Source organism: Chenopodium quinoa, unplaced genomic scaffold, assembly GCF_001683475.1.
Source record: "Chenopodium quinoa cultivar QQ74 unplaced genomic scaffold, ASM168347v1, whole genome shotgun sequence".
Classification (NCBI taxonomy): Eukaryota; Viridiplantae; Streptophyta; class Magnoliopsida; order Caryophyllales; family Amaranthaceae; genus Chenopodium; species Chenopodium quinoa.
The window spans coordinates 4619446-4629101 of NW_018743919.1; the positions used below are offsets into that span (position 1 = coordinate 4619446).

Sequence of the window (9656 nt, forward strand, 5' to 3'; positions counted from 1 at the left end):
GTTTCTAATTTTATTTTTATTTTCGTTGTTTATTTTGATTTTATTGTTTATGTCATTACGATTTTCACGATTTAGGGTTTTTATTGTAATTTTTATCAATTAGTTTATTTTTACTTATTAATTGTTCTCTGATTTATTTTCTACGATTTAGTGTTTGATTTAGGGCTTTATTTTTACGATTTAGGGTTTTTTTATTTCCAATTTAGGGCTTTTACACTTACTTACCCAATTCATGGTAGTGGTTATGTATAGAGTTGCTATATGGCTGGCTGGTCTTAATCAAGTAGTAGAACTTGTTGTGATTTTAAATTTACTTTTTTCATTGAGTCATTTACTTTTCATTATTAATTTGCTTAATCCTTATAACTTCTTTTTTTTTTAGTTTGTTTAACTTTTTGAGCTTTTTTATTTACTTTTTGCTTTAAGTCATTTACTTTTTAGTATACCACTAATAGTTTTTATTAGTATACTTTTTTTAAATGGTTTACTTTTTGTTATTGTTTATTTACTTTTTTCTTTGATCATTTACTTTTCGGGAAGATGACTGAAAGTGTAGAGCATTGTTCGCTGCTGTCACTGATGAAGATATGAATGTAAGAATTTTCAAAACACCCACTCAGCCTGTGCTTCCTAGGATATATTATAATTATAGAGGTGATAAAGAGTATATCCCAGGTTGTTCTTTGAAAAACAAACCTATTCTTGGAATGAAATTTGATAGTCTTGGAGATAGTATTGCCTTTTATTACAAATATGCTAATGAGTGTGTATTTAAAGTCCGTTCTAGTACTACTAAAGTAGATAAGATTAAGGTTGGTTCTAGTAATGGTAAAGGAGTTATTGTAATTAAATATTTATTATGTAGCAAAGAAGGGTATGTGACAAATAACAAGAAAGCTGGTAAACAAGTTGAAGGTGTATGTTTAAGGAAAAAGACTGTGAAGAGAGTTGGATGTCTTGCTAAGATTAAATTTAGGTTTTGTAATGGTGGGCAGTATATGGTTTACTCTTTTTATGAGTCTCATTCTCACCCTTTTTCTACACCTATTACTAGGCATGTTACTAAATATGAAGTTGGTTTAAATTTTGCTCATAAGAAGTTTATTTTTGATGACTCAAAGTTAAATATAGAGGTTGTTATGTCTTACAGGATCATGAAAGAACTTTGTGGTGGGTTTAAAAATGTCAGGGGTAGTAAAAATGACTTCAAAATTTTTTCTAGGGACTTGAAAGTTTATATCTCTAATGCTAATGGTGCAATGTTTGTTCAAAACCTTGAACAAAAAGTGAAAAGTAGTAAAGGGGGTTATTATTTTGATTATTGTGTTGATGAAAGTAGGCACTTGACATGTGTATTTTGGGCTGATGCTATTGGTAGAAGAGATTATCAATTGTTTGGAGACTATTTATCTTTTGATTCTACCTATGATACAAATAAATACTCATTGGTTTTATGCCCTTTTACTGGAGTTGATAATCATAAGAGATGTGTTACATTTTGTGCTGCTTTATTATCTAAAGAAGATGTAGAATCTTTTGTGTGGCTATTTCAAACTTTTTTGAAGTGTATGGGAAGAGAACCCTTTTGCATAATCACTGATCAAGACCCTACAATGGGTATTGCCATACAAAAGGTTTTTACCAAGACTAAACACAGATTATGTATGTGGCACATAATGAGGAAGGTACCTGAAAAGGTTGGAACTCAGTTTTGTAATGAAACTGAGTTCTTGAAAAAGCTAAGTGCAGTAGTTTGGGATAGAGAAATTGATCCCCATGTATTTGTTTATTGCTGGAACAGTGTTATGGAGGAATTTGACCTTGTAGATCATGAGTGGTTTGCATACATGTTCAAGATTAGGCATCTTTGGATCCCTGCATATTTCAGGGACTTGTTTATGGGTGGGTTACTGCATTCTACTTCAAGGTCTGAAGGTGAAAGCAGTTTTTTTTTGTAATTTTATAAATCCCCATGTGACTTGTGTTGAATTCTTTGCCTGTTATGAAACTGCTCTTGATGCTCAAAGGCATGAACAGGATGAGTTGAACAGGCTTAATAAATCTGAGCCTCAATTGCTTACTCATTTACACTTAGAAAAGCACGCTGCTGTTGTTTACAGTCGTACCAAATTTTATGATTTCAAGAAAAATGCCAAGCAACCTGTTTGTCATGTGGTGTTGAAAGTTGTACTTCTCTGTATGGAGATGGTGTGGAGTTTTCTGTAATTGTTGATCATGAGAAAAGGAAAAATTTGATGTAAATTTTGACTTGGCCACATATGAGTGCAGTTGTAGTTGTAAAATGTTTGAGAGTCAAGGCATCTTATGTAGACACATTCTGTTTATTATGAAAGGCAAGTCTGTACGTGAAATTCCTGATCTTTATATCATGAATTGTTGGAGAAAAGACATTCTGAAGAAACCTTCAGCCATAAATGCTGTTCTGGATGATGCTTCTAAGTATGATAAGAAGAAGCAATTGGTGAGTGATGTGTGGTCCAAGATTTTCAGTTGTGTGAGTTTATCTGAGAAACCTAAGGATGATTTATCTGAGCTTATTAGGACATTATCTTCATTTGAAGAGCAGATGCTGACAAAGAATAATCCTGAAAATGCAACTAGTTCAAAAGAGGTGAAAGATGCTGATATTCAGGTTTTGGTTGGGTCAAATGAAGTAGATGTAAACATCTTGCCTCCAAATCAATGTCTTAATAAAGATTCTGCCAGAAGTTCAAAGCGGTTGAAGAGTGCAAACGAAATAGCTTCTGAAGAAAAATCCAAAAAAGGGCAGAACCTGTAGAGTTTGTGGGCAATCTAGTGTTTTACATGACAGCGAAAACTGTCCAAACAAGTAGTTCTTCAGGTATTTTACTTTTACATGTGTTCCATTTACTTTAACATTTAACTTGATTTACTTTTTATTTTTGTGCAGGTGTTATTATACTTACTTTTCTCTTAGGTATTTTACCTTTGTACTTTTCTCATTTACTTTAAGTTGAAATTTATTTACTTTACATTGTAATTTATTTACTTTAATCTGTCACTGATTTTCTGATGTTTTTTTTTGTGCAGTTATTATAATACTTGAAACTTTAAAGATGTTTTGGAAGATCAAGATCAAGACATACTGAAGAAATATTAATGTTTTTTTTTATGTAATATTTTTGCATTTACTCTAAGTAATTGTACTGTAGAAATAAAGTTTAGTTTATTTAATTTTACCTATTATACTTTAACTTTATGAAATATTTCATTTACTTTATAATATTGTTTTTTCCTGCCTTTCACAATGAATAATATATCATATGAATTGTATTATCATGTAATGTCCTTCTTATTTACAAAATTGAAGATAATATCCTATATTACTCCCTTCGACCCAGAATACTTGGCACGATTTCCATTTTCATCCGTCCCAAAATACTTGACACATTTCTAAAAATAGCATGGGACCACATTTATAACAATATCTTTTAAAATGCCCCGATGGTCCCATGGTAACAAAATTTGTTAAACTTTTTTCTTTTACTTTTAACTTCATGTCTTTTACTTTAACACTAATTCCCTTTACTTTTAAATCGAACATCATATTTTTTACTATATTTTGAACTTTTTTTCTCTTAAATTGTTCCTTTTACTTTAATGATAATTTATTTACTTTTGGAGTAATTTCTTTTACTTTAAAAGTATTTTTCCTTACTTTAAAATCGAACACCATATTTCAAAAAGACTTCATTTTCTAAACTTTTTTCTTTTACTTTTAACTGAGTTCCTGTTACTTTAACATTATTTTCATTTACCTTTTGATTGATTTCTTCTACTTTTATATCTAGCACCATTTTTCACACAGAATGATTCTACTACTTTAACTCAGAGATATAATATGTATTCTTCATACAAACATACTACTTAAACCATCAAACTAATGTTTTGGATTAATACTATACAACTTAAAGTACTCTAATGCCTATGATATATTCAAATCTATTAAAAACATTTACAATTCTTCACATGCTTTTTGTGCTTTCTTCTCTTCCCAATCCTTAACATTTGTCAGCAATTTCTCTTGCATTTGATTGTTATCATTGAGAAGTAGGTCAAGTACTGTTTTTATATGATGGTGTGTCAATATTTGAAATTCCTGTAAAAAAACAAAAGATTAACTTTATTTTTAATAAATTATGCTCTAAGTAATCCATATAACTTAAAGAATTTAAGGACTTCAGAAATAATTATAATAACTTACCTCTTCTATGGTTCCCAATCCTATCCCATTAACACCATCATACACCTTCATGTGCAGCATTAGATAGCTTCCTGAGTAATTTTCTTGTCTTTATTTTTGGAATGGAAGTTCAATTATTCTCAGCTTGTAGGACAACATATCATTTACCTTTGGATGCTTTCTTTTTTTAAACAACTTCTGCATTTGTATGATCTACAATGGAATGAATATTAATGTAATATGATACATTGAAAAATGAATTTAATGACATTTTGTTAATCTATTTATGCTTTACTGTTTCTAAGATAAAACTCTGCACAGGCTCATATTCGTCAGTGCTCTCGTATAAAGTGATGTCCAAATGATCAATTGTTTCATTTTTGAAGTTATGACAACAAGAAAATAATGATCTTCCTGCTTCAGAGGTATAAATACCTGCACATAAAAAATATGTACACATATTTACTTTAAAGCTGTTTTTTATTACTTTAAACATATAGTTTTCTACGTTAAATATTTATTCTATATCTTACACATTCAGCTGCATCCAAGTCCAAGGATTGTGATTTTGTCCAATCAATCCATAGTTTTTGCAGACTTATTACTCCCTTTTTCTCATGTGCATTCAAACACATAATTAAAGCATCCTAAAATATAATTCCCAAGTTTATTTCACATATTTATACAATACATAGTTTTATATTATAAAAGTAAAGGTAAAAAAACTTACCATGAAGTCAAGTCCAAAGAAGAATCTGACCATGTCATTTTCAGACCTCTCTTTTTGCTTTTCATTGTTATTGAGGTGGTTTGACCAAGCAGTGATCAGATTAGTTGAAGCTTTCCATTCATTGAGCAAAGTGTTACAATCTTCCCTTATTATTTCAATTGATTCTCCAAACCAACCTACTACTTCGCTGTAATGTTAAATTAAATTTATGCCAAACAATTTAATATATAATGCAACAGGAGTATTAGTTTATTTGCATGTATAACACATACCTCTTGTTTGGAACGTTTTCATCATCATTGATTGCTAAGTAGTCAATCACTTGGTTACATTTCAAGCTCATGTTTTCCATTACTTCCTTGTGTGTTTTCAAGAAATCAAAAACATATATCATATCTTTCAGCTCTTTCTCTTGCTCAAGTTTTCTAACTACTATGAACCTTGGAAATTTTTCCATCTCTGCCAAAGCAAGTGCAACACAGATTTCTGCGCGATACACCTTTCTCCTATTTGCTAAATCAAGGTCAGAATCAAAAGGGTCTCCAGTAAAACACATCATATGCATCATTGTAAAAAAACCACAATCAAGAGTATATTTTAGTGTTTTCCACTTGAACTTAACTTCATCAAACTCATAATCTAGTATTTCATCAGCTTTTTCATGATTAATTCTCTTCAGGAAGTTTGACATTTCCTCCACCTATAACATTTGTAAAGCAATATATAAGTAAAACAAATTTACAGTACAGTTTACTTTAAATAACATATGTATTACTTTAATGAGAACATCATTTACTTTATATTTTATCATATTCTTTTTACAGGCATAATAATGTATACTTTTAATACAAACTTATTTACTTTAATAGTAATGTCATTTACTTTATATTAATAATAATTTACTTTTGAGAAATTAAAAAATCTTACCACAAGAGATGCAAGAATTTTGTAGAAAGGCCTATGCCTGTCATCATACTCGTTGTTATCCAAGTATTGAATGATCTCTTTCAACAAGTTAACCACTACCAAACTATAGTGGTTACTTAGACAGATTGGAACAAAGATATGTCATTAAAATTACACTTATTAGTCTACAAATTCAAAATCATAATGCCCTACAATGTAGTTTAATTGACATGAATAATAAAACCTACCAACTGAGCTGTCATAATTTCACTACTAGAAAAAGGTTAAATTCCGACGGAATGCTTCCGACGGACTTCAATCCCCTCGATAATTTCAAACTTTCCGGCGGAATTTGGATGTGTAGGAAAAATCCGTCGGAATCGGAACCTTCCGACGGAAAAATCCGTAGGTATCATTCCGACGGATTTTAATTTCCTCGGAAATAACCTGTTCCGACGGAATATTCCGCCGGAAAAGTATTTCCAACGGAATATTCCGTCGGAACAGGTTAATTCCGACGAAATTAATTCCGTCAGAAGCCTTCAGCAAATTAAAAAAAAAACCCTTGTATTTTCTGCCCTCGTTGCGACGAAAACCCAGCAAGAAAAAACAAGAGAAATAATGGGAGAAAGAGGAAGAGAGGGAAAGGGAGAAAGAGAAAGAGAGAAGGAGAAAAGGAGGAGGGGAATTCGCCTCTGGCTCCACCACCAGCCGCCCCTGGTCGTCGCCGGTGCAGGTAAGGCTTTGGTTTATTTTATTTTATTTTTTTTAAAATCTTGCAAACCCTAACAACCACAACCACCACCGTAGGGTACGCCGGAAGGGAAGATATTCCGAGGGAATATTTCGTCGGAACCCTTCCCATTTACGACGGAAATAAGTTCATCGGAATGTTGCGACGGACTTTCATTTTAAGTCAAAATCATCTCTGATAGACGTTATTCCGTCGGAAAGTTCGTCGGAAAGGTTTCTTCCGACGAAATTTTCATCGGAAAACGTCCATTTTCCGACAAGGGCTGTTACGACAGACATCTTCCGACGAAATTCTGACGGGATTTTTCCGTCGGAATTAAGCTGTTTTCTTGTAGTGTTTTCTCCTTTGCATCACAAAGGCACATCCAATCATACCATGCCTAATTCAATTCTGCCACGAGTTTTAAAGGAGATGATATTTCTTTTTCATCTGTTTTTGGAGTTGGCTGGGAAGGATCTTGTGACATGAGAGACAGCTCTAGAGGCCTCTGTGTATTAATGAGGACATAAAACATGTTACTTAATTAGATCATATACATTTAATTATGTATTTAGCTAAACATTTAATTTAACGCTTACATTGTGGTTAATGCCAAAGAAAAAGCATGATGAATCTTCTTTCAATCGTGAATCATTCATAAGAAATGACCAACATTGAACTATATTGGATTTTATCATTTGAGGGGGGGGGGGGCAGTTGGAGCTAGGAATACTGTGTCATCCCTTGTTATCATGAGAGGAGCTTCATATTTCACAAGCTCTTCATTGTGCACATTTAAGTGTTTATAAAGTAAATTAAATATTAACTAAAGTAGATAGAATATTTTTAAATTAAAAAATTTCATAACTTATTGTTTGAATGCACTGTACTTCACAAAGCAGTAATCAGCCACTACTTGATACAACTCTGGCATTTCATTCATTTTTGATTTGTTGCTTCTCATCGATTTTGAAACGAAATTAACTTCAACATCTTTTTCTCCACAATCTACGTTGATGTTTATCTTTGAAGCGATCTCTTGGTGAATGTTCTTAAGCACAATGGTTTCTTCTGCAACATGTTGTTTATCACCAACACCTAAAATAAAACAACAAATGTAGTCTCAAAGAAATCATACACTATCTACTTTTAATTGATTTGTATTTACTTTTATACAATATTTACTTTCTTTTGTTAACAACTTACTTTAGTTTCAATTGTTTTTTCTGTTGCTTTCTTTGTAACATTTGGCTGCTTCTCTTGAACAACAGTATCCTTTAGGATACTCTTAGTGATCGGCCTTACTAAATTAGTGAGGTCTTCATTTGGTTCTTCATCAATATCATAACCATCAACTGGCTGTTTTGCAATATTTGCATCAACTACTACACTAACTTCAACTTCCTTCTCTTATTGCTTTTCATCTTTCTCTTTCTCCTTCTCATCTTCCTCTTTCTCCTCTTTATTTTCATCCTTCTCCTCTTCGTTTTTGTCCTCTTCCTTTTCCTCCTCTTTTTCAGATTCTTCATTTTCATCATCCAGATTAATATCATCATGTATAAAATTTAAAGTAGCATCTGCACCATCTTGATTATCTCCATCATAATCTGGATTAGTTTCAGGATTTTTATGTTGCTCCTCCCATGTTGATAGAAACTCATTAGATACATCTCTCAAATCATCGTAAATCTTCACTATTTCATCAATAGCCCTTTGCACTCTAGGGTCTTCAATTAGCTTTTGTGTTTCAGAAAATAGTTGAGAATCTGATGCAGACAAATTCACTTTCTGCTTTTTAATCCTGTCTTTTATGCAGTTTATACGCTCGACATGTAACATTGAAAAGTGTGTTGAATCTCTAGCCCAAAAAAGCAGATCTTTTTCAACTTCCTTCAAATAAATAACAAAAATTTATTATTACAATATTCTTGATAAATAATACTATTTACTTTAAAAGTTAATTTATTTACTTTGCAGTGTATTTTATTTACTTTTTGTTTAGTTTTTACTAAACATTATTACTACTAGAAGCAGAACAAATAAATATAACATATGAAATTGTGACCAATCTCCATGGTAAATTTGGGTTTATCAGTAACTAATTCTAATTCCTACAAGCAAGCTACTAGTTATACTATTCTTTTCAAGGTTATCACTTAAACAATTTTGTAAGCTATTTTACTTAAAGCCTAACAAACACATAGCAAGCAGCAATGTTCTAACAAAATAGCATAGCAGCAGCAGGAGGCAGAGCAGAAGCAGCCAAAGAAAAGCAAAATACATACCAAAGTAAATATAAAAGAACCTAACAAGTCAATATACAAGAAATCTTTGCAAACTAGAATAATACAAGTTGGAGCTAGAAAAAAATACTCACATCATATGCAGCCTCATGTATCTCATTGTATGTCATAACACCATCTGGAAGGTTGAAAGAGACTAATCTTCTCTCTCTGTCAGCAAAATTCCTATATGCAGTCTTAATAACATCACCTAAGTATGATTGTTGACCTCCTTTTCTACAAACTAGATACACATCTTTCTGGATTTCTCCTTGACCAAATGATGCTTTTGCTTCACTTGCAATTCTTTTTCTTACTTTCTCATCTGTCCAATGTTTGATCAAGGGCAATGTTGTTGGTTCAGGCTGCCCTCTAAATGAAAGGTGATGAAAGTATACAATCTGAAGAATCAGGACACATCCACTAATTCCTGTTCTTGATTCCTTATGCTTGTTTTTCTTGAAGCTCCCCATTGCTTTTCACAAGTTATTGAGTACATAACCACACCAATCTAGGTTACGTATTTCTTTTACATTGTCTGCATAGTTGATTATCTTGTAATCTATCACTCTGTTTGCAACAGGGGCCAAGAATGTGCTGCAAACATACATCACAAAGAACCTCTTTATTTTGTTCTCCAAATTATTCACAAAGATGTCCTCGCTATTTGGAATTCCTAGCTTCTTCTTCCATTCCTTTTGAATCACCATGTTTGCTATAGGTTTCTTCCTTAACTTATAAGTCAACTTGTTCTCTGCTACATTTGGAAGCATGAAAACA

At 32.0% G+C, this 9656-nt stretch overlaps 2 protein-coding genes across 2 annotated transcripts; one reads left to right on the top strand and one right to left on the bottom strand.

Moving 5' to 3' along the window:
- Positions 1 to 587: 587 nt before the first annotated feature.
- Positions 588 to 3088, top strand: LOC110687563 (protein FAR1-RELATED SEQUENCE 5-like). The gene is made up of 5 exons (XM_021864218.1): positions 588 to 1927; positions 2028 to 2222; positions 2290 to 2796; positions 2933 to 2959; positions 3073 to 3088. Exons 1-5 carry the CDS (start codon positions 588 to 590, stop codon positions 3086 to 3088), a joined length of 2085 nt encoding a protein of 694 aa, XP_021719910.1.
- Positions 3089 to 8004: 4916 nt separating this feature from the next.
- LOC110687564 (uncharacterized protein PFB0765w-like) lies at positions 8005 to 9349 on the bottom strand. Its single transcript, XM_021864219.1, has 2 exons — positions 8972 to 9349; positions 8005 to 8484 (listed from the first exon to the last, which is right to left on the bottom strand). Exons 1-2 carry the CDS (start codon positions 9347 to 9349, stop codon positions 8005 to 8007), a joined length of 858 nt encoding a protein of 285 aa, XP_021719911.1.
- Between the last annotated feature and the right edge of the window lie 307 nt (positions 9350 to 9656).

Bases quoted from the DNA above. Each gene is read 5' to 3' on its own strand.
- LOC110687563 (XM_021864218.1), top strand. From the start codon at position 588: ATGAATGTAAGAATTTTCAAAACACCCACTCAGCCTGTGCTTCCTAGG. The intron at 1,928-2,027 runs GTCTGAAGGTGA...TGATGCTCAAAG, and splicing joins TTACTGCATTCTACTTCAAG to GCATGAACAGGATGAGTTGA. The intron at 2,223-2,289 runs GTAATTGTTGAT...ATATGAGTGCAG, and splicing joins GAGATGGTGTGGAGTTTTCT to TTGTAGTTGTAAAATGTTTG.
- LOC110687564 (XM_021864219.1), bottom strand. From the start codon at position 9,349: ATGGGGAGCTTCAAGAAAAACAAGCATAAGGAATCAAGAACAGGAATT. The intron at 8,485-8,971 runs GTGAGTATTTTT...ATTTATTTGAAG, and splicing joins TACATGAGGCTGCATATGAT to GAAGTTGAAAAAGATCTGCT.